Source organism: Eimeria maxima, genomic scaffold, assembly GCF_000499605.1.
Source record: "Eimeria maxima Weybridge genomic scaffold, Emw_scaff537, whole genome shotgun sequence".
NCBI classification, from domain to species: domain Eukaryota; phylum Apicomplexa; class Conoidasida; order Eucoccidiorida; family Eimeriidae; genus Eimeria; species Eimeria maxima.
Window position 1 is genome coordinate 1 of NW_013566581.1, and position 23,851 is coordinate 23,851.

At 50.4% G+C, this 23,851-nt stretch overlaps 6 protein-coding genes across 6 annotated transcripts; 2 read left to right on the forward strand and 4 right to left on the reverse strand.

Annotated features, from left to right (window-relative positions):
- Nucleotides 1–146: 146 nt before the first annotated feature.
- On the forward strand, nt 147–4,172 carry EMWEY_00036750 (myb-like DNA-binding domain-containing protein, putative; the record flags this gene model as incomplete). Its single annotated transcript, XM_013482173.1, has 5 exons — nt 147–442; nt 810–965; nt 2,000–2,134; nt 2,733–2,861; nt 3,393–4,172. Coding segments are annotated over 5 exons (1,496 nt in total), but the record flags the coding sequence as incomplete, so codon positions are not given.
- Nucleotides 4,173–5,804: 1,632 nt separating this feature from the next.
- On the forward strand, nt 5,805–7,382 carry EMWEY_00036760 (calmodulin, putative; the record flags this gene model as incomplete). Its single annotated transcript, XM_013482174.1, has 4 exons — nt 5,805–5,891; nt 6,401–6,571; nt 6,743–6,880; nt 7,257–7,382. 4 exons carry the CDS (start codon nt 5,805–5,807, stop codon nt 7,380–7,382), a joined length of 522 nt encoding a protein of 173 aa, XP_013337628.1.
- Nucleotides 7,383–8,040: 658 nt separating this feature from the next.
- Nucleotides 8,041–8,667, reverse strand: EMWEY_00036770 (hypothetical protein, conserved; the record flags this gene model as incomplete). The annotated part of the gene is made up of 1 exon (XM_013482175.1): nt 8,041–8,667. One exon carries the CDS (start codon nt 8,665–8,667, stop codon nt 8,041–8,043), a length of 627 nt encoding a protein of 208 aa, XP_013337629.1.
- A 3,529-nt stretch (nt 8,668–12,196) lies between these two features.
- Nucleotides 12,197–16,249, reverse strand: EMWEY_00036780 (hypothetical protein, conserved; the record flags this gene model as incomplete). The annotated part of the gene is made up of 9 exons (XM_013482176.1): nt 12,197–12,414; nt 12,550–12,611; nt 12,754–12,789; nt 12,894–13,380; nt 13,668–14,015; nt 14,155–15,010; nt 15,118–15,401; nt 15,833–15,989; nt 16,178–16,249. The coding sequence occupies 9 exons, from the start codon at nt 16,247–16,249 to the stop codon at nt 12,197–12,199; spliced, it is 2,520 nt and encodes an 839-aa protein (XP_013337630.1).
- Nucleotides 16,250–19,841: 3,592 nt separating this feature from the next.
- EMWEY_00036790 (hypothetical protein, conserved) lies at nt 19,842–20,405 on the reverse strand (the record flags this gene model as incomplete). The annotated part of the gene is made up of 1 exon (XM_013482177.1): nt 19,842–20,405. One exon carries the CDS (start codon nt 20,403–20,405, stop codon nt 19,842–19,844), a length of 564 nt encoding a protein of 187 aa, XP_013337631.1.
- A 1,358-nt stretch (nt 20,406–21,763) lies between these two features.
- On the reverse strand, nt 21,764–23,680 carry EMWEY_00036800 (hypothetical protein; the record flags this gene model as incomplete). Its single annotated transcript, XM_013482178.1, has 1 exon — nt 21,764–23,680. The coding sequence occupies one exon, from the start codon at nt 23,678–23,680 to the stop codon at nt 21,764–21,766; it is 1,917 nt and encodes a 638-aa protein (XP_013337632.1).
- Nucleotides 23,681–23,851: the final 171 nt, after the last annotated feature.

Genomic DNA, 23,851 nt, shown 5'->3' on the forward strand with positions numbered 1-23,851 from the left:
TAATATATATATATATATATATATACTCTGTCTGTCTTCACGTGCTTGTACAGTTATCTGCACCTATTTTTACACTCATGGGCATACGGGGCCAGGGGCTACGGGTTCGTAATATACGGTTATGGAATTAGCTGTTGAGAGTGCAGGACGGCGGACACTGCGTGGGGAGGCGGGCAACGACCGACAGCGAGCGAAAGAGGAGGCGGCCAGTCGGGAGAGCAAGCGGGAGTGGATGCAGGCGAATTTTTCTAATTTGACGGGACCAGGGGTTTTCTGGAGGGAATCGTGCCTTTTTTCCCAGGGACAGAGCTTGAGGCAGAGGCTGCAAAAGCAGCAACAGGAAAACGGAGGCGTGCACCCCATCGAACTAATTCAAACCGATCCTGACTGGGCCATCTTTGACTGGGAAAGAGAATGTGGATACACATGCAACAGCACCAGAGTACGATTCACAAACTAATGCACGTAGTCACATAAATCAACACTACACAAAAATGCACAAGCTGACACTGTGCAATGCAAAAAAGCTAACACAAACAACTCGCTCCTGCAGCAAGTGTGGGGCACCATGGGAGCTTGCAGTCGCATTGTGGCGATGATTGCAGCAAGATCAGCATCTGCTGCTGTTGTAAGTGACGGCGGTGGATCTGGGAACGCATTCAGGGATAGGGCATAGGCCTTTGCAGTGCCTGCGCTTGGTGCTGTGTCGGCTTGCGCTTTGGAATCACGTGTGCTTGCCTTTAAGTTTCGGGGAACAGTACTTTTGTTACATTGGTAGATGCGCATTTTTGGGCTGAGTTTTGTTTCAGGTATTTGAACCACTTGAACAAGAAGCAGAAAGAAAGGCGGTGACGGTCTGGGCTGAGGCGGAGGCTCGAACATTTGTAGAGAAGTACCTCATGTACCCAAAAAACTTCGAGAAGATCGCAGCCTGCCTCGACGGCAAGACAACCAGAGACTGCGTCGTAAGTTGTGGGCCTGCTGCAGCGGCTGCGTGTTGGCCTGTTGAGTGTAGTTATCCAGATGCGTTTGTCCTAGACTTCGTTAAAGCTTTGCTTGTCGCTTCTTTCATGTGTATGTGCTCTCTGAGTGCTGCCTATTTGTCGAGGGTATTCTAGTGCAGGTAAGTGCTTATGCATGCATTCACGTGCATGCATGAGCGCTTCACTAGATCTCAGGGCGCATTTGTACATGGTGTACATCTGTTATGTATGGACCTAAACAGAGCAGGGGTGGAAATATCTCCATTAGCATGTTGCAGCACACAAACCGGCCACACATGCCTGTTCGCGACAGGGCCCGTAATCACTTCTCAGTCCACACTGTTAGGTTTGATGCACTTGGTTGAGCGTCTCTGCGTTGCATCGTAGTACACAGTGCTGCATGCGGAGGGGTACACGCGACCGTTGTGCCTGCGACGAGATGAGCTTTTCTGCCAGACGGCTTTTATGAGTGGTTCTGGGTCTAAGTGAAGCATGAAAATCAGCACTTCCATTTTCAACCTATCTTGGTGTGTGAAAAATTTATGTTCGCCGGCGCTCGAATGTGTATGTACGGTTTTGGCTATTCTCAGTCTGTGTACATTTGCATGCACCCACTCACATTTTGGCTTGTGTAAACTGTTCTGTTAAGGGGACCCAGTGTGTTTAGGTGTGGGGGCACGTTCGAATGTAGGGAAACATACTGGATTATTGCTTACTGCGTTTAAGTGCATTCACGTGGAGTTTTGGGACTGGTGTGCATCTGTCAAGCATATGTATACTGTGCATAAATGTAGTTGAATGCGTGTGGTGAACATTTAATTGAATGTCTTCGCATGGATGTAGGTGTAATTGCATGGGTCTTAGTGTGCTTGGATATGTTCAAATATGCTACAGTATGCTCAACTGCATTCACCTATGTTTGCATGCTGCTATGTGTTCAAAAGGATTCGCATTCTAGATATGTTTCAACGCGCATATGCTTATACGCTTCAATATTTGTTTTAATGCGGCTCTAGGATTTCTATTACCGCTTCAAGTTCAAGTTTGGCCTGAAGAGGAAGCTGCAGGAGTTGGAAGACGGGACACGGATAAAGAAGAAGAATAGGCACATTGGCTCAAAGCAGATTCGCAGGGAGGAGCTCGTGCATGAGGTGCGACTTCACGTAAAATAGAAAACAAAAAATGCATGCACATGACGGCACACGAGAGATAACGCACAAAATAGACTGCACAAAATGCAAAAACAGAACACGAGGGGCAGAATACAGTTTAAGAGGAAATAGTCGAGATCGAAGACGGGAGATGGAAGGCAGCAGGGTTTCATGTTGCGCATCTGAGTTATGCATGCTAGCAAATGTTGCAAATGCTGCGGTATTTCGTGGTATTGAGCTGTAATGGTGGCTATGCTGCTCTTATTGGGGCCTGTATACCTGACGTTTTGTCTGCCGGTTCCTGTATCCCTTGCCCCACCGGGTGGCACTGAATCTCTAGAATCGGATGCGGAGTAGCCGCAGAATCAGAGCAGTGGAGATGCAAGAGTCGGGTGGCTAATAGGAGTAGGTGGCGCAGCAATAAGTATTCCGGAGTTGTAAGATAGCTAAACTACTGCAGGTTTATTTGTAGTCTTCAATGCTTTTGTTTCTAATAGTAATGGAACGCACGATTTTACTATATTTGGGAGAGTGAATAGAAAGTATAATCGTAGGACCTCACGAAGCGAAAGTACAGCTAGGCGTGGTGTCTGCGCAGGCGGTAGCGGCTTTGTCAGCTGAGTGTGGAACGGAGCTCATGCGGAGTTTTAATGATCGCAACTTTTTGCCATTTGACGTTTACAGTGACCACCTGTTGCACAGAGAGGCCCTGCATTCAACACTCAAGGTAGGTCATGTGTCGTCTTCCCCTGCAACCTGCACTGCCTTGTTCATCGCGATTTTCTGCGAGTCCATGGCATTGGCCTTAATATAGCTTTCGCCGGTTCATAAAGTGCACGTTTAGCTCTAGGAGACTATGTATATCTCTCTATTTACCTATATTTGTCTTACTTTTAATGAAGACCGTTAACTGCGAATACAAGTTCATGTTTTTGTTGTTTATCTTGCTCTGTGTGCACACGCATGCGCTTGCTTGCCTTTTGTTCATTATCAATTAATCCACACTGTGCGCTTTCCGCTTGTAGTTTAGTGTTTCTGTGAGCATCCGTTCCCCTGTAAAGACACTGTACGTATGTTAATGTGCTTCCCGTTCTCGGTTGCTTTGCTGAGGCTTCGTTGATCTTCTGGATGTGAGGAATGTTGGTTGCGGCACGGTCATATGCTGGGCCCCTACTGGAACGATGATGGGATGGAGGGTTCTGTTAGACAAGATTCCGTAACTATTGTACCACATTTGTGTGTTAACTTCGAGCTGCAGGACCCTGCGAGCTGCCGGGGAGAAGACTGGGGAGAGGGGGAAAGCGACAGCGCTGAGATATTTGTAGAGAATATGAACGACGGGTACTTCCTCCCAGCGACGACGAAAGGACTCGTCGTGCCCGGCCGTGTTGTGAGCATTCCAAGTGAGGCGCCTCTGTGGGGACCGCCGCAGCGCTGCTTCGTGCCGGGCTGTCTACTCATAGACAGTCCTGGCAGCCAGCCGCAGCAGCAGCAACAGCAATTTATGCTGCAGCAAGAGGCTGTCTCGGATGGTGCAGCGGCAGCTGCAGCACCAGTTTCTCCCCCAGCTGCCCCGCTCCCCCTCACCCTGAAATCAACTCAACTGGACACTCTCCTCACATGCATGCAAGTCGCCTCCCGCAGGTTTTGTCCGCAAGATGACGAGGGGGGGCCCTCTTACATGACGCGCTCCCGCGCAGCTCGGGCTCGCCCGGGGCCCTCTGGGCCCCAAGGGGCGCCTCCCAATCTGCAGCATTTGGGCGCAGCAGGTATTCGTTCTGGCGCTGTGGGGGCTCCCATGTTTGGGGGCGCTGGGGTCCCCGGGCAGCTGTCTCCTGCTGCAAGGGCAGTGGACTGCCTGCTATCACGCCTTCGAAACATTGTTCGCAGTATGCACCAAAACACGCGATTGGGCGCGAGGGAAAGAAGGCGGGGTATTGCTGAAGACGTAGAGGTGGGGATCCTCCCAGTGCCCGACAGTCCCGCTCCCTCCGTAAGGGCTGGGGAGGACGAGGTGCCTCCCACCATCGCTGAATGAAAGCACTGCATTTATTTGATGAACGAATGCTTCTGTATCAAGAAATAAGCACGTGTAACGTTTTTGTAGCAAGTCTCTTTTCGCACAAGTTAGGGTGCGCCTGTGTGAGTAGAGGAACGCTCGTGCCGAAACAAATGCCTGTATACGTAGAGAGTAGTGAGTGTCAGTAACACGAATGACCACAAACGCACGAAATCGCTAGTAAGTAGACAATAAAATAGTAAAACGCCCTACTCTGAAATTGAGCTATGTAGAGCCCTCTCGGGTTCTACAGCCCAACTGGGGGCCTCGTCTCTCGTGCCGCCCACTGGAAATAGCTTACAGGCGCTCGCCTTCGGCCTGTTCACTCTCGCACCTGTGAGTGGATTGCCTTCTGTGCCTTAGCCACATTCATCTGCCGATCATTTCCATCGTTCATTTTGCTATGCATTTGCCGTCATTGTTTGTCCCGATTCTCAGCTTTCCTTTCATATGTGCGTTGGCTTTCTGAGGAGTTTGGGGGCGCAGACAAGTTTCGCTTGCCGCGCCTGGTACCGTTCGTAGAGGATGCAGCTGCGGCAGGCTATCTGTTGCTCAAGTAGACTGTGCTTATGTTGGCTAGCCCCTGAACTTGACCATATCTCCGTTGGAACCAACGAAATACGTAGCTACCTAAGGACAGTGGACGCCTGCGCAGCCAGCGACAAGTGACAATACAGCCCCAGGGCAGCAGGTCTCGCCAAGAAGGGCCTGAACTACTCTAGAGCGGAACATGAAAGGATCGAAGTACTAAATTCAAATTGACATCCATATGTCCATAACGGGGAATGCCGGCTACTTCGCACTTCCCGTTATGGACGTCTCGATATCAATATAAATTTAGTACAAGTAGACAGACAGAAACGTGGGGCGTCCAATAGGGGCGCTCCCCAAAACACACTACACTACACTACACCGTGGACAATCTAATGGGACGGATAATGCCTCAAGCGAATCTAGTTTAGCCCTCGCTCTCAGGAGCTGTTGTGGTTTCACGCACTAAACCGCATGGCCAGTTAATAGCCTGCCGACGCACGTACGCTTCGCATTGGGGTTAATGCGCCCCTACTCTTTGCATCTAGTAGCTGGTAGTGCTGCTGTGCTAGGGAGTGATCAATACGCTTGACCAGCCACGCAATCTACTTCCCTCTGTGTGCGGCAACGATGGCATCCGTCGAGCCTCAGCATAGTCTGTCATAAGTTCGCCTATGCATTTCCCCTTTTCTACAGGTTGACCAATTAAGAACACGTAAGTGCTTGACAATTACCTACGCAGTTAGTCCATGCATCGACCAGCGGATTGTGTAGGCTTGCATGTGAAGCTCCCTTGCACCAGGAAATTGGTATACTTACTGCACAGACTCTTCTTTTACCTGTTTCTCTAAAATATGGGGAGCCTCTACCACGGATATTTTCATGCGCGTACAGGTAATCATACTGGATTGATTGTGCGGAGCAACGATGACAGAAGCAACGTGAGAACGCTTAGCATGCAATCGACTGTTTTTTGCTGGCGGCGTGATGGCTGGGTTCGCCTGTATGTAGACTTGACGAGGATATGGTGGTCTTTGGTTCAAATGCGGAGCTGAAGTCACTCAAGAAATTGCAATTTACATGGCAACTATAATAGAGATGTTGCCGGATATAGTGGCGGCTTCGTCAAGTGAAATAGAGAGTACCAACGGCCCAGCCCAGCCCGGGGTACGGTGAGCCGTCCTGTCGTTCAGCAACATTCAGTGGGTAACAAATCCACTTGTTGTGCGTCGTCGACTTCTCCAATACTTTTTTTTCTCCATTTGCCTAACTACATTTTGCTGTTTTCCCCTCAAGTGAGTCCTAAAAGCACTTCGAGTTCAATTCTCGTTGGCGTGATACTCGCGCGTGCCGGTCAGGGCTGACAGAGCTCCACAGTTTGTGGTAGATTAAACGCTGTAACAAGGAGTGGTTTTCGCCATTCCCACCCAAAATGGGATTTTTTGGACTCGTGAAGAAAAAAAAACATCATATCCGTCGGGATTATTCTCACTTGAAGCTGCGAAGTGGTTACACTTTCGTGTGCACGTTGAACATAGGCCGTTGCCTTCCAGCGTTTGGCAACACCTATTGGGTGCCTCGTGGATGTGTGTTGGAGCGATTTGAATGGTTTTGCGTTCATGGAGACTAGTATGCCACACTTTTTGTCACCCGAAATTTTGCGGTGTTTGCTGCAGGTTCTGTCAAAACTGAGCACCCAGGAAATGAGTTCAAATCCACGCCTTCGGGAAGCCTTTGCTCTTTTTGACCGAGATGGAGACGGAGAGTTAACTGCCAGCGAGGCACTACTAGCTATACGCTCTACGGGGCTGATTGTGTCTGCCGATGAAGCTAGTAGCCTGCCAGCCGTGAGTGAAAGAGATGAAGTTCGAAACGATGTTTCTTTTCAAACGCCAAACTGTACTATTTGTCTCAAGGATTTTCTCGGCGTCTTCAAGTACAGGGAAGGCGGTTGGAAGGACTGTGAAAGAAGATGAACCAGCAGTTGATGTTTTGCTGCTGCTGTTCGTTTGCTGCAGACCATGCAGTGGGAGCAGTTTGAGAGCTGGGTTAGCAAGAAGCTGAGCAGCAGCAACCCAGAGGCGGACTTGATCAAGTCGTTCAAAGTATTTGACACGAAGGGGGACGGAACTCTTTCGACAGACGAACTCATGCAAGTACGGTAGCCCTCAAAAGACCGCGTGCACACGTCTGTGTATATGCGTGTGCACTTCGTCAAAAGTTGTGTTAGCAACGAGTTGAGCAATAGTGAGGGCGGGACAGTATTCGGTGCAAAAGCAAGAAGCATAACATTTGCTGCCCCAGATATGGTGTGGTGTTACTGGAGCCGCCTTCAACTACTGCACGTACATTTAGGGTGGATTTATAACCTTCACAGCGTGCATTTACACATAACACTGATGATGTAGGCTACACGTGCTCATCAGCTAGGTATGGGGGGCTTACTCTTTCGGCATTTTTATTCGCACCCAACCTATTTTGTATGGTTTCCCCTGTATGCCTTCACCGCGCTTGTGTGACCCTGTGGCCCAGGTTATAAAAACTCTAGGAGATCTTCTGACGGACGAGGAGGTTGAGCGTATGGTTAATGACGCCGATCCGAGCAAGACCGGCCGAATTAAATATGCCGACTTTGTGAAGCTGCTTTTGAGCAACTGACGAGGAGGATTTATCTACTCGTATATGCAAGCCGCAGCCTACTGGAGCATAGAGGGCCCCTGCGCGCTTATTGGGGCCTCTCGCTGTCCGCACCTTCCCCCGCCATATATTTCTCACTCGCACGACAGAGGGCTGGGTACAGCTTTAACTGTTAGTGATTGTAACGAACTATTCAACATGCGCTTGTGGGCGTTGCCGTCCGCTGACGTGTCTGCCCCCCATATGTGTAGTTCGCTACACAACTGGGGCAGCACTCTAAGTGCTGCCCCAGTTGTGTAGCGGACGCCTCGTGGTGGAGAGGCGAGCACACTGGGCGGGGAGCTATCAATGGTTGTTGCAGCTGCTGCCGGGCAAGCTAGAATGCACGCATATGGCAGCATGCGTGCTCAAACGTACTCTATACAAAAACTCTCCCGGCCTTTTTTTATGTGAACAAATGGAACCGACAAGTCAAAACTAAAAAGGGTCACACTTCGGGGGCTCGTTCGCAAGCTTTTAAACCTGATAAACGAGCACTCATCGGCATAACCCACTGCGTGACAGCAGCTGCATCGGCCCCAACTGCCGCTGCTGTTGCAAGTGCTGTTGCCTCCTCACCTAAAGCAGCATCTAATTCTGTGGCTGATGCTGGGATGACGACAGCTGTTGCAGCAGCAGACTACATTTCCTCCCTTTTCCTGTCATCTGCATCCGAAAGCGGGTCGTCGCCCACGTCATCCAGAATAGCTTCTGATGTTTGGTCCTCTCCTTGAATTGGAAGCATCTGTTCAACTGTTTGCCTGAATTCGTCGGAGAGGCGGACATGGGGCATTTGGTAGACTTCCCTGAGGAAGTCGAATACGCCAGAGTGCTTTCTGCCAGTCGCTCTTCGGCTGATGAACTCTAAGGGTTCAATCAAGTGCAGGAAGTGGCGGCTCCGCTCAGGCCCCGGGAAGCGCAAAATGTATTCATGCTTCAAATACCCAAATTCATAGAAATACTGGACACGAGAAAACCATTGTGTCAGATGGCGGCGTGCGCGATCGATAGCCCGACCCTTTGCGTCCCTTTTCCTCCTCAACTCTAAGAAGTCGAATGCATAGTTCACAACGCCTCGTTCGTCGATGAACTCCTCGAGGATTTCCAGGGCTTCCAACGTCTTCGATGATGAATACTCGGCATGCATCGCATTCAACGTGTTTGCCTGCTGCAGCTGTTGCGTCAACGTTAGCATGTTTACGTAGTACCACGAAGTCACCAACAAACCCAAAAGGGATATCGCTACTGCCCAGTTCACCGTCATCATCTCTACCAGTGGATTGCACCCGCCCTCCCCCCAGTTGTGTTCAGCGGCTCAGCGCATGAGAGTCCTCAATTTGTACAGGCACTGAAATTAGAACAGGTGAAGTGGCATAATAATATTTACAGTAAATGCGATCTGGATTGATCAGGCCCTCTTGGGCTTCACCGACGACGGGCGCGCAACAGCTGCACCGGCTGAATGCTATTCACAATCAAGAACACAATATTGTACATATCAGGCCCTCAAAGAATAATTCAATGAATAAACTGGGTGAATAATCCGATGGAGTGTCTATGATGAGATGGTAACCGGCAACTACAGTCCGCATGCGTCCATTAGATAAGCACAGCGGCACGAAGTCACCATGGCGGTTGCGCTCCCGAGCACGGCAGAAGGCTAAAGCTCCGAAAGAAATACATAAACCAGCAACAAATGAAATAGCACAAGGTATCGAGGGACGGAGTTTCTAAATATGTAGCTATTCGTACATAGTTGGATGAGTATTTCACACATGGCAGTATTTGGGGCTTGATAACCCCGCAGACGCCACCAGAAGACCGTAAAATTGTGCCAGATCGTTTGCTTATGCTGAGGACGCTTAACCACTAGGCAAAAATTTTGTATTCCCACCTTCATACTCATGCATTCATCGTACAGCATTCAGTGGCGCTTTAACGCCGAGCCCACCCAGTCCTGTTTCTTTTTCGACGGCTATTGTGAGCTGTAATAGAGCCAGTGCACTTAAAATTATTCGCTAAAAGCAGGTAGACTACGTCGAGAGTCTCTCGACATCCAGACAGCAGCGGCTGAACCGCGAGGTGTTGCGGGAGAGGAGGCGACCTGTCTTGAGTCGCAACGCATTTCGCTTCATTGAAAGGAGCGAGGTAGCCATCCATAGTGGCGTAAACAAGCCTTTACTGTTGTATGAATTGACACTGTATACAGCTCTTGACTTTTTTGCTTACCATTTGTGTAATGGGCCAGGGTAAGTATGGGTAAACGTGTCAGCTTCAGATGGTTGCCAACAGCGCACAGACTCCCGTACATATCTTTGCCTCTCGCATAGGTAACAGCAGTCTTGGTATGCCGGTCGAGGCTGTGAATATGGCTGAATTAGCCTGTAATTCCCTCATGCTGCTGCGGAGCTACGGCGACCTTGGGCTGCTTCTGCTGCTCTGCCTTGTGTCCGCGCAGCACCCCACTTAAGCGTCTAGCCGAATAATTGCTCACCTATAATGCTGAAGAGATGAGGCTGCTGCAGATGGGCATAAGATGGCTTCCAGTTCTGCGAAGGACATTGAAGGCCGTCTCGCTCCGGTCCGTTAACACTGCATGCTGCGATAGCGTCTCCCCCTTCGGTAAGGACTCGGAACATACAAGGCAATCGCGTTTATTTGAGTGAACAGTGAGCCTTGTTGGCGCCGATCGATGTCCCAGGCTGTCCAAAGAAGACAACATGATATACGCAGCGTGGGAATAAACTCCTTGCAGGCAGAGGAATGTACCTCGGCGACAACAAAAGTAGAAGTTGGCACATAAAAACACAGAATATGAGGAATCATGGGCTCTGAAAAGAAACGGATTACCTTATAATTGGACGAGGCCCAAGATCAAGCGTCGTTGTTGACGCTGACACCTGAACTAGTTGCCGGCCAAAAAAGGATTGGCTGTAGCTGTTCAAGAAGTAGACCTTCATATTCAACACACTATCTAAGCGTTTCCTTAAGTCGGTTGACTCTAACCACTCATCGAACTGAGAAAACTCGGGCTCAACCGTTGACGACGACGAGTCATCCTCATCATAGCGCCCGCCAGGGAAACAAGGACCGGTCGGCCGTTCATGTGTGGAATTGTAGGCGCTTACTGCACAGAACAACATTCCTAGTCTCTCATCCAATGCCCTACGGGCATTGGGGCAAAGCCAATTCGAGTCTCAGCCCCTGTAGAAGATCCCGTAGTCCCTGCATCTCCTCCTTTGCAAGTTGGAGGAATCCATGGACTGGCACCTTCTTCCAGCACGAGGCATATATCTTAGGAGGCGAATGCAGGAATTATTCGGCCTCCTCCGCTGTCATGCTGGCCAGCTGCTTGGCTAGGAGGTCACATAGATGCCCTGCAGGGATCCTTAAGCTCACCTTTGTTGTTCTGCCCTCTTTTGGTTTCCCCGCACAAATGAGTGTAGTAGGTAGCTCACACAACCCACAATCCAGATAGATTCGCAGCTTGTCAGACTGAAAATACCAAGCTCCCTTAAGCCCTGTAACGAGGCTAACCCCAGCACCGCATCCCACGCGGCACGGCTTACAAGGAAATCTCAAGAGAATCTTTCACGTCCTCACCACATCGATAACCCTTTCACGACACGATCAGTATGCAACTGTCCACCATTAGCTATTGTGAACGCACATTTCTTTGGCAGTCGCCGCGTTGTTAGCTGTAGACGTTCCACTCTCTCACGCTCTGTGGACTCATGAAGCTTCTCGAAGTCTCCGTATCTAAGAGCGCCTCACAGTATCCCTAATATTCCCTAGTTATGTCTGCAAAGTCCACCGCCTTCTGAAAGCTAGGATCCGACAAATGTCCGCACCTTTTGGAGAAAAACGGAGCGGCTAGCACATAAGGTGATCACGGTGAAACACCCGAAAGCAGGGTGGACAAAATAAATGCATTATTTACTGACCCGTACCGAAGGGGCCGGTTCTTTCATTTGCTGAGTAAATAATCAACATCGTTGTATTCAACCCGATCTCCCGCGACAACCCTTCACAACAGAGCAGCGGTGACACCATGTAGGTGGACTTTGGCAGCAAGCACCTCAGTTTTTTGGCTGGTAATGGTTCCCATACATACCTTACAGCAGCCTAGGCATTCATAAGCTGCTGTAAGCTAATGTAAGGGCATAATGCAGGAATGCCGGGGAAGAGAGTACAACAAACGGCATTCGCGAGTATTTTTTAGCCCACGGGACCTCTTTCTGGTGGATATGCACTCTACAGGGCGGGCCAGAGAAGGCGAGCAGCAGTAGTTTGCCATTCGTAGCACTCAGCAATTTACTGGTCATTCGCGGGTCAGTACACTGGCGTAGATGGAAGATTAAACTGCAGTTTGGGGCTGCCACTATATCATCATTGGTACACGAACAACACACACATATTTTCGAACTCACCACGGCAGCATGCACCCATTGGGACACATGCAAAAACGTGGGGACTCCAGAGGAAATTAAAGTATGGCGTAAAATCTCCGGGTTAACAACTCCCGGTGAGGTGCTGTGTTTATCATCCGAGCAAAAATATTTCTCAACATTGAAACTCGCTCCTTGATTCAGTGCTAGAGAGTACAACGGTTTGGACGCGCAGCCCCCCTTAGTTGGCCATTGTAAAACCTTTCCCTGAAAACTGCTCAGCCACTCGCAAAGAGGGGCTAGTGTCTATGAATCTATGCTCGGTGTGGTCTACAATCTGAAAAACTGTTGGGATAATGTTATGGAGGAGAGGTCTAGGCCTCCAAAAATGTTTTACACTGTCCATGCCTACTCTACACACTGCTGGAGACGTCGACAAGAGGTTGTTGACAAGAGGGAAATGCACAAGCGCAGTCTTGAGCACAATACACGAGAACCGACGGCACAAGGAACGCCAAACTCCTGCATGGTATTCTCGTTGACCCTTGCCCCAAGAACCAACGCCCATAAGCCGCTTCGTAGGGGTGATTTTCTGCTTTCGTGTGTACACCAACCACCCTCAGAGTCTACACAAAGAATGAAGGCTCGCCAGAGTCACAAAACCTTGGAAGATGCTTTTCCAGATACTGGCGATTCTGGTAGGGTCAAAGACTCGGCCCGCTGATCACTGATTTGTTGCAGTGCAGCAGAAGTTGCCGTACCTAGAATAGATTCTCCTGCGGTGTTCTTTGGAGGCTCAAACAGTACCGAAGTAACTTCCCCACTGAAAGCGTCACGCACAATGCTCCGGTTGCTTAACTTCAGGCCCTTTTCCCCTATTAACATGGAGTCAAGACTTCCCTTCGGTGACAGCATCGTTGTTCGACTGCCCCCTTCCGATTGTGGAGGCTTCTCAAAGGACTTGCCAAAGGATGAGGTGTCTCTTCGCACCGTCTGCAGCCCTGGGAGAGAAGTAGACGGGGCTAAAGAAGCAGAGGAGGCCATCCCTCCAATAGATGAACTTTGCCGCGATAAGGTAGGACTGTTGCTCGCATCGCGTACCCACCCGTCAACCGCAATGGGGAAATCAGGAAAACCAGGAGCCGAAGTCAAGATGGCAGAGGCAGAACTTGAAGACAGAGGTCGCGAGGAGTCTATGACCTCTCCAACTGAAGTCGTCGTTGGCTGCTCCACAGTTGCCAACTTCTCCAAGCTATGCGCTAACCCGCCGAGACTGGGAAGGGGTTTCGGAAGGCTCATGGTGTTAAGCTGCGAAGATGAGGCCGTCCCACGACTGCTGTTCCCTGGTGACTTCTCTTTATTTATCAGAGTTGGCTGTAGTAGCTGTTTGTCTGAAGGCAGGCGGTGAGAGCAATCGGTGAGCACTTGATGCAACGACTCCCGGCGACGCTTGCCTGCTTCTTGTGGTGGGGTGCTTGAAGGAAGACTAAGAATCGTCAGAGGCAAACGGCGCTCCATCCGTTCCTCAGGTGATCGTTCTGGCAGCGAATGCGCACCTCTTGGCGCACCACTTGGGCGTTGGGACTCCTGCCCTGAAGCACACGTCCGCCACATCAGCATTCGAAGAGACTCGTCTAGAGCAACGGCGGCGGAGGTATGTGGCCACGTCGAAAAGGGCAGGCAGAGCTGATAAACTCGAGCGCACGAAAGTCTCCAAGCGTTTCTTAAGAAACAACGCTGGAGTGTGGAGTATAACTCTGAAAGGTCAAAGCGAACAAATATATAGTGTTTGGATGATCTTATGTGGAACCGAGCCACTAGAACACTAAAGCAACCACTACGGGCTGTGCGGCAATAAGTGTGCCGGATAGTGAATTACCTTCATTCCCGCTGCGAGTTTCAATAGTAGGGAGCCCCTGGGGAGGCACAGGGTCAAGAATGATTTCTTCCATTCTTCGCAAGTCCCGAAGGTACAAATGTTTGCACGTCGCAGCAGTGTCTTCCCCATACTCAGCTTCAACCTTCGCAATTGAGTAGTGGAGGAGGAGGTACTTGCCTTGCGCGGGTGTCATGCCCTCATTAATGCGCGGCCTGGCAGCTCCTATTTGATAGTAGCTTGGCTTAACGTACCTAAAAAACTGCTTCTCAACAAACCCTGGCCCCTCCCCACTAACAATAAGGTCCGTGGCGCACCTAATGAGCGCTAATGCCTCCACAGCGGATGCGCCTGTAGATTAGGAGAACACAACAAAATAAGGTCTGAAGGAGTGGTGTAGGAAAGGCTCTAAACAAGTGCACCATATACGTTCATAAAATGCACCCAACAGGGCAGCAGAAACATACGGCCAACGGCAGCTACTGCTCACGGTTAGGATCCTCTTTTCCCTGGTCACTCTGCTTGTCCGCCAGGACGTGAGTTTCGCTGAGAACAAGTGGTCGCACACGCAGGTTCTCTTCCAGATTTCGAAAGGGTACGGCAGTACACAATTCTCTCTGGCTTGGCTTAGCTTTTGAGAACACCTCCACGCCACGCTTCTCAACAAGGTTGGCCCTAAGTGGATCAGCTGAGGACTGCTGAGTCCCCCTTCCAACGTTGGACGGAGAGAGGACAGCAAGATCTGCTGGTTCCCGCATGGGCTCCAAAGTGCTGTAGGGCCTCTCAAGGCGGCCTGCCACTCTCGCTAAAGACCTTCGGAGCTCTTGAGACGGAGGAAATAGAGTGGCAGTACCCGTTGAATGCCCGAAAGTCATGCCTGACTTAACCTCCGATGCCCCCAACGAACTACTGCCTTGCAGGCAGACGTCCCCACGTTTCCCAGCGGGAACAGCTATTGCAGCGTCTTCCAAGCTAGTGCCACCCTTCACAACCCCTCCCCCACACGGTCGTGGTGAGCTTGATGCCGCCTGCAGAGGTCCTTCGGGATCGGTTCCCACGTTACTCGCTATTTCATGCATAGACACAACTTTGGGAGGTGGAGGCCCGGCAATGCGTCGCTGCTGCCTCCCCCTACACTGCACAGTTTGCAAGGGAAAGCTAGTGCAGCTCTTGGGGTTCCCCAATGGGTCCATAGCCCCTTCTTGGGTTTGTTGGGGGGATTCAGGGGACCACGAAGAAACCTCCGGCCCCTCAATACCGTTGGAACGAGATGGGTACAGAGGGGAGGTGTAGCCCCGCAGAAACGAGGTCCAACTGGTTGTATTGAGTCCGGGATATGGGAATTCCTGCAGCAAGGTAAAAATAGGGTAAACGCAAAAAGCATACTTCCGTATGTGCGTTTCCACCATGGCAATGCCACTACCAGGCCCCTTGGAGGCTTGGATTGCCTTACCACTTCCCCGTAAACAACCCCCCGTTCTTCTGCATCTCGATCTTCCAGCGTTTTGCGCCTGTGTAGAAGGGCAATAGCAGTTGCAATACGTTGCGCAAGCAACTGGAATCTGGGGTTTGGGTCTTGAATTGCATTTAATGCATTGCAAACAGTCTCCGCACACTCTAAGCTGCCCGTCGTAATTCGCTGCCGGGTCCCTAGCGCCTCCTCAAAGTGGCGTAGAAGAGCAAGTGCGATGCCGATATACCCCCTAACCACCGCCTCATCGGTGGAGTGGCTCGCAGCTGCACATCCCACAGGACAGCATTCACCATCTCCTACCCTCTTCTGACCACAAACCAGCGTTCTATTCGCCCGGCAAGGAGATGCAACACCATGCATTTTCCGTTAAGCCACTCCCGGCTAGTTTTCAGTAGTATTACCGGGCGTCCCGACGAAGGAGGTTACCCATCGTTCTAGGCTTATTTGTTATCATTTTGTCCATCAAAATGCAATACGACACAACTATACAATCTGCTCGCCGCCTCGGCCAAACAACAAAGTAGCACTTCACATCCCCCCCCATGAATCAGGAACTGTATTATCATGTACTCCGCAAAGTTTAGAGCTTTGAATTGAAAGTATGCGATGTGTAACGCACACAGCTGCTTTATTCTGCTTCTCTTACGTCTGAGTGCATTGTCTGAGCTTGGCGTGTGTCCATGGCAATAGGGACCTTCTTGGCTCCAATCCACCACAATCCTAGGGGAGGGCAGAGCTTCAGGCAGCGCGAAAGCAGCAGGGCCATCTTCACCTCCCCTCTCGCCACCAGTCCCAGAACTGTAGAGGCTGTTTTCTTCGCTAACGGGATGATTAGGCACCCTTGTAGGTTCCTGAGATGAAACAAAGACCACACACGGGCATTTAACCCGTCTGTTATTCGTCGTTACCGCTTGAGGAAGGTTAGTGGGGACGCCATAAGTGTTAAAAGAGAGTCATCGGCACTGTGAATGGCACAAGGAGACACATGTTAAGAGCACGACGTTACCAAACAGGAAGCATGGTACAGCAGCAGACGAACCCTTGTGTGGTCTTCTATGGTCGTGATGCATTGGGAATCACCCAATGCGGTGTCTCTCATCCGGTCCGCCATCCCGCAGGCTTTGGATCGCCTTAGGGAAGCTGCATTCCTATAAGGCTCCCTGGGCAGATGCCTGATGGCTCTCAAGAGCCCAGGATGCCTGGCAAGTCCCGAGAGCTCTCCATGCTGGACACCCTCCGGTGGAGACGGCGCTGGGGCTCGTCGCCGCTTCACGTCACCGTAGTGCTGTGAATCTGGGGGCGAAAAAGGGAAACATACCCATACGAGTGTTTGATGCATGTAGTTTTCGGTAAGATGGAACCTTCTGCAGTATAGTTGCAGCGGTGACAGACGTACGAACAGTACCAATGGCAGCAATGGCACTGTATGCACGGTAACTGCAGTCATGCACATATTCAAGATGCACAAAGAATGTTCAAAGCAGGCATTGTAGGCTAGGCGACACTGTATGCAAATAGATTGCCATGTACAATGCAAAATGCCTATGGAAAATGCCGAAAGCGGGCAGGAAGACGAAAAAACTGCACAAGGGATAAGAAGGAGGCGAAGGGAAGGGAAATTGCGATCACACAGGTTTGTTCTTCCGTCTTCGGCTCGACGATTGCCTTGGGAGCTGCGAAAAACGGCCAGACACGCAATATTCTGCTGTTTTTAACTGATTCCACAATATATTCAAACTACGCGTAATCAAGTGTCATATATGTTTGAGCTCTATATGTAGATGAATCCGGTGCCACACTTTTCAGCCAGAGCTTACGAGCGCAGCGAATAATGGTGGTCCCCCTTTGCAAGGATACAGTTAATGGGGTTCGAATCCAGTCCGGTGAGACCGCTGCGCTGCTAGGCATTGTCTCGGATTAGTGCAGGTATGTACGGGACCACTGGAACGAAGAGTGTCCGCGGAACAGGCTGAACCTAGACTTCTCCCGCGAACTCTGCTGTCTACGTCCTAAAGCCACCCCCATACCTTCAGCCACAACTTTATAAATGGCCCACACAGAACATGCAAGCAGCTTGGATTCTTCAGTCGATGCAAATGATTTCGATACGAAGGTCGGAGGCCTCCTACCGTGTGCACTGCAGGCCTCCCTTCACCGCCAACACGTACAAGTTATCCAAAAGAACCACTCTCCCGTGTTGGATTCACTTCAAATATCGAATGAGTGGCCGTAGATGCAAAGGTATAGGGAAGCCGCGCAAACTATCTGCTGGGTCAGGGGCAGGCAGCGACGGCGCTTGATGACGGAAGCGCCAACGGAAGGGATATGCAGACTAATATGCACCAGTCCATAAATACAGCTGTTGCCGACTGAACCTTTGCATTTAACTATCGGTATTAAGAATTAAATGAGATTATCTTGTATCTGTACACCCTCTGCCGTGCGCTGCTGACGATCAATAATTCTCGGACGGGCGGGCATGTCCAGCCCATCCAGCAGCGGGCCCCGTGCAAACGGTTCAACAAACAGCAAAAACAGAGAACATGTGAATGGAAAAGAGTCTTATCTTATATTTTCTAGGTATGAAACTTTGCAAAGCGGCCTTCCCGTGTGTTTTTCGGGCCCTTTGTGCTGTCGCAGGCCGATTACAAGGGCCACAGACTGGCCAACAGCAATCGTAAAGGCGAACACCTCATATAGGCATCGTTTTAGTCCTTCTTTCTATGCTTTCAGGTTTAATGTAAGAGGAAATCATCGGCAAGTAGTCCGCATTCTTCCCTAATACACTAGGAGGAATCACCGGGTGCATGGTTGTAAGACATGCGAGAGCCATATTGTAGTGAAGAAGAGCTGGACTTCGCTGTTTTTACTTATGTCACCAAAGTGTGCCGGTCTAAAGGCACACTCTACATCTGGTATCTATTTTCTACACACCATCCCCAAACGTTCCACTAACCAATAATACATTCCCCCGAACCTATTCGAGTACGTATAATTAATGGGGAAAACCCAGAACAATAGAACTCCCCGACTCCTCCACAGAGAGAATCTGAACCAGAGCAACTACGTTAGCTTCACGGTCAGCCTTAGGCGTCGTTTAGGCGGACGAGCACTCCTAACTCATTTGACCTCTCCTCTGTCTAAGGAGTTCCAATATACGTGTGGTTATATTTCTAATTGTTCCCTTTCGTGAAACTAGACCTCTAAGCTTACCACATGCGCTCTATGTACTGCGCGTGCACTACAGCTTCACCCCGACTTCATAGCTGAAACCACTCCCCAGTTTGTTTATCTCTCCTCTCATCTAAACCCCATATTCCTTAATGTTTCTTCCGTTGTGTCGCTATCGGGATGTTCCATGATTCTGGAGTAAAGGGCCTACCTGCTGTAGTGTTGTGCTACGCTTTGCACTTAGTTTCACCTGCCACACCATTTGCCTTAGTGCATTTCCCTTTACTTTAAGCTTCCTGCTGTAAGTGTCAGTGTGCGCCTATGCCAAGCTACTCACTATGTGGATGACACCCTAACCCAAAACTGGTGCTCTATCACCCCTTCCCCCCGTTCACAACACGAAGTACTAACAACACGATGGAAAGCGCATAGGCATGAATCCAAACGGGCACAAGGACTGTGTGATACTCGTCATAGTGCTTGGACGGAAGTGCTCGGGGAAGGCCTTCTAGCGTCCCGGAACGCCTCGAGGAACTTACAGATCCGCAGTACCTCTGCAGTCACCGACCAGTCTTCCAATTGAAAATAGCCGAGTTTTGCCTCGGCCCTCGGTGACTCTTCCTCATCTTCCTCAGCTGTTGTGGCATTATAACCTTGGTTAGTGATTTAACGGACTGGCGGGGGACGAATTCCAATCCATGTGTAGCACAGTCCCCTTCGCTGCTTATTTATTGCTACATACCCACACAGTCTTTCCGGCGAACGGGGAAACCAGTAAGCGATAAATTCCCTGCGCACTTGCCTTAGCCTGCTAAACTAAAGAAACAATCGATACCTTCGCCCGCGCCCTCGCGTGGGTCCGGAACCGCCGACGTGGCGGCCGTAAGATGGCCGCAACCTGGTCCATCAAACTGCCCGCCACATGTCTAGAGATGATGACGTATGCCTGCTCTGTTGGGGTCCTCTAGAGTGTGGCCCCTTTTGTCCTTTCTCCATATGACTGACTAGCATTAGATCACCCCAAGTCTCATTCACGTGGGTTCGCAGCTTACCTGGCTGAAGATACCTAGAACGTGTGATCGGCTGGCTGTCTCTATTCTTTATCACTCTTCGTGCCGATATTGGGCCGTCTCTAGCGTAGTGTCCTACGCCCCCACACTTCTTGCATCTCTCTCCTAACCTGTGCTTTCTACGGTTACCCGAGAGACAGCTGCTAGCTAAGTGCCATTTGCCTTTGCATTGTAGCACACCGTTCCAGCCCCGTCATTCACATGCTGTTGAGGCAACCTGGAACCCACTGGAGCAGTTACACGACTAGCCCTTGGGACCCCTCCCGCTAAGTTCAGTTGGAATTCCTTCTCTCGTTTCCTGAACTCGTCCTCTTCTGCTTTCCATGGGACGGTTATTGCGGCTAGAGCTGCTGCTGCTTCTCTCCAATTTGCATATTTAAGTGTGCCTCGCTTGGTGATAGCCCATCGCAGCCGAGGTGGAATGTTAGTTAAGAAATAACCGACTAGGTCATCTGCGGACAGCTAGGCTCCCTTAGCTACGATCTTGCTGAAGTTGACTACGTGTGCTCTGTGGTCAACCGTCCATTTGTTGGCCACCATCTGTCGTATGAGGACAGCCCGATCTGTCAAGCAAAAACGTTGAACAAGTTCTCGTCTCATGAGATACCAGTTTGTAATATCCATATCTGTCTGCCTTAGGTGAGCCCAGAATTGTAGGGCTTCCCATTCTAGGTATTCTCCTAGCAAATCGCCCCAACGTGCTGTCGGCAGTTCCATCTCGGCAAACCGATATTCCTTAAGCGGCAGGAAGGATTCCATGCTGTCTTCCCTCTTAAAGATGATTATCGGTCCCTCAACAGGCCATGGTCGTGGCAGACTCTTCTTTAGTAGATTGTTCTGCATTTGTGCGAGGTCCCGCCTTAATCTTGCAATTTCCTTCGCTTGTTCCTTTATCAGATGCATCCCCGCTACTGGTTTCATAGGTGCAACAACCTGAGGTGGTTCTGTGGATTTGTGGGGGGTGTATGTAGGAGGGAGGGATGTCCTAACTGGACTGGCTCGTCTGGCCTCACGTTCTACAGGCATTTTCGGGGATGACCTGTGTGCGGCCGTTACTGTGCCGTTATAGAGAGGCATCATGTTTTCGCTCAATGTACTGTTTCCGAAGTCATTGGCTCATATAAAACACTTACTATATGAAGGGGAAAAGAGGAGAAACTAAAGGCGAATAGGGTATAATATCCCGGAACAGACCCCAAATGTAGTGGACATCTGGGCTTCCCCATTACTACGTATGTCATCTAAGTGTGCTGGGCGCACAATGCAGATAGCAATGCCGTTAACTGCCGTAGTTTTAGTGATTAAGTCGATGCGTGCGACAAACCAAATGCAAAATAGTTGTGAGTAAGGCTTCCATTAAAGCTCATTATGTTTCAAAGGCTACAAAGTGCACGCAGCCGACCCTCGGCAGTCTACGCCAGTAGGCTAGAGGCAAACTAGAGGGCGACACTCACTACTAAATGCAGCTGCTGCCATGCAAACGTCACCCAAGTCATTTGGAAATTCATAAAACGCTACGAAGCAAGCGCCATTAACAGACGCTTCCCATGAAAGCTTTGGGAGCAGCGCTTTTCAAGAACCTGCAGGTGCAATCCAGGGTAAGCCGCTCTACTACGTGCTGCGCCAAAATCAATATTGGCCTCTGTCTCTTACACATGCCCACACGTGCAGCTTTCCATGACAACAGCACCCAGTCATAGTACAATAATGAGGTCATGAGTAGGAAGCAGAGCGCGTAAACATGAAAACATCTAATGAATTGCTGCATTGCGCCCTTGGGACAATAAAAATAAGGGCCGAAGAATAAATACACAAACCCAAGAATGCGGCCGTCAAAAATTATTAAAAAAAAGTTTTATTTGCTTCTGCAAGCAAGCGGATGGAAATGAGACAAAACAATAAATATCAGGCAAGACCACAGTGCTGACAACAACGTACCCAGCAATGTAAGCTCCTTCTATACTACCAATGCACCAAACCAATTTTACTCGGTCTTTCGACAAGCTCTTACTGAGTCAGCTTCCTCCCTGCGCTTCGTCATTTTCAGCTTCAGGCCGCCAGAGAAGGCGCTTTTCAGGGAACGTCGATGACGAGCCAAAGTATCTGGATCTTGACCCTTGCGGCCAGTGTGCAAGCCCTCTCCTTGGTAAAGACTATGCGTTCTTATGGATGCACCTCCAGCTTGATCAGCGTGCATGAAGCCAACACTTAATTGGCTCTCCGCAAGTTGGGTTGAAAGTGGAGCTTCCGTCAACGTCCAACGTTGCCTTGAAACCGGCGATGACCCTGGTGTTAGTGCGCCATGAGAAGGTGCCAAAATCCACTGATCAACGTCTGTAAAAGGCCAACCATACGGATACGGTTCTCTAGGAAGTTGTGGTGGTTTACCATCCTGGAGGGGTTTGATCATCTAACCATCCTTCAGGAGACAAGGCTTGAGTGATGGGCTCAGTGCTTGAGGGATGGGGGTACTGATCGGTTGGAGAAGTCATGTGGCTCTGTTGTGGAGAGGTAGGAACACCAAGGTGGGAATTCTCAGTACTTGGAGGGATAAATGGCCACCACGCCAAGTAATCTGTTGCGGTGTTGGCACTATCCCCTGCAGTCTCAGAAACGCTTGCGGCAATGCGTGGGATTCCTCCAGCACTGAGAGTAGCCTGCTCAAATTCTTGAATGATTTTCTCGAATGGGGGGAATATATCTTTGCCATCAGTATGTATCTCCTGACGGCTTAAAAGCACCCAGGTGTTGGTGTCTCCTTGGCATGTCACAATATGACGGCGGTGGACTCTGTCCAAGTTGACGTACTTCCTATGCACCTCCCATAGGCCGTTCAAAACTTTAATGCACTGCCCTACTGCTTTCGTTAAATCCTCAAGTGGAGAGGACTCAGCAAACCGGGATATCTCCCACAATATCTTCGCCAAATACTGGTTAGTCTTTCGAATCAATCCAGTCATGGTAAGCGTCCGAGCTCGTCGCTTTTCAGGATCCAGGACTCTATCCTCATGCCTTGGCAACATGATTTGCCGAATCAAAGGGGCCATGCGGCTGACCTCTTTGATGTAATTTTCTTCTTGGCCTTTTCCCTTGTAGGATGTCGTGCTTTCTACTAATTCTAAGAGGGCGTCACCTACAGATTGTCGAACAGGCTCAAGATCCTCGGGAAGAAGCGACAAGACCCCTAAATCCAGCGTCAACATCTTCAAAGTGATGAGAGCCAAACGCGCACCCTGGTCCGTGCTAAGAAAAGGAAGTACACTGTTACACATGCAAGCATTTCTATGCATCCAGTCCAGAAGATTTACGATCTGCTGACGTGCTGGAGGAGGCAACCCTCGCCCTTCCCAATCTTCCCGCGTCTCACCAACATTGAAACGCTGCTTCTGAGCAGATCCCCCCTCGGGCGCTTCACCGGAAGACGTAGAATCGCCGTCCTGATGAGTGCGCAGCCCACCCTGACTGAACTGCAGTTGCGCCGACTCCATCGCATTATGTGGAGTTTGATACCTTGGTCCCTCCAAGTACGCGACGGGGAGAAGGACCGCCTCTTGGTCACTTAGTTCTTTGGAATAGGGATAGGAGGTATCTGTATAGGGTGCCATAGACATATATGGCTCTTGAGTAGCAGACTCTTGGCTTAACGGATGTGCAGAGAGACCCGGTGGTTCATACATGCTTTGGTGTAAGTCTCCAGGCGGAAAATAGATGCCACCGGCATGCAACGGATCTAACTGGAGCTCCTGCGGATGTTGCGTCCACTGAAGAAACGGCTCCCCCGCACTTGCACCACCTGCAGTCTCTGGATACCACTGCCAAAAGGCATCGCCATCCGCCCCAGACCATTCCTGAAGAAGGTGAGCTGACGCCTCATTTGCCGCTGCTGTTTCCATACCTTGGGCCGCGGGAAGCTCGGATGGCAGCGTATGCGGGGCCTCATGAGACGGCCCGGGGAACCCACCATCCTCAGATTCCCCCCCCTCCTTATCTGTGTCGGTACCGTGGTCGCCAAGGCACGCCGTTTCGTTGACGTCGGCTAGCGCCCTCGATGTGCCAGCTGACTTCCGTCCAGACCTCAGACGGTCGAAGCAGCGTAATACCCAATATAGCACTGCCAAAGAGGCGAACGTCAATGCCAAAACGCGGAAATATGGGGGCCAGAACGGTTTGCTCCTATGCAGGGGACGCGTCACCAGAGGTCCATCGTCGCAGCAGTGTTCTGCCGAGAGGGGTGTTTCCACTCCAACGGGGTTCACGGAGGCTTCTACTGGCCCCCGCAAAGCTGTTGGGGAGAACCCCATTGGAAATAAGGTGTGCGCATCCACTGTAAATGTCTTTCAAATGAGCCTCTGGCGGACTTTGTCTGGGCTCAACTGACCTCTGCCGGAAACATCACCCCATAAACGTATAAATTGAGGTGATAACGGTTGCTAAGAGCACTTGGGGAATCCTCAAGACTCAAGGTGACACGC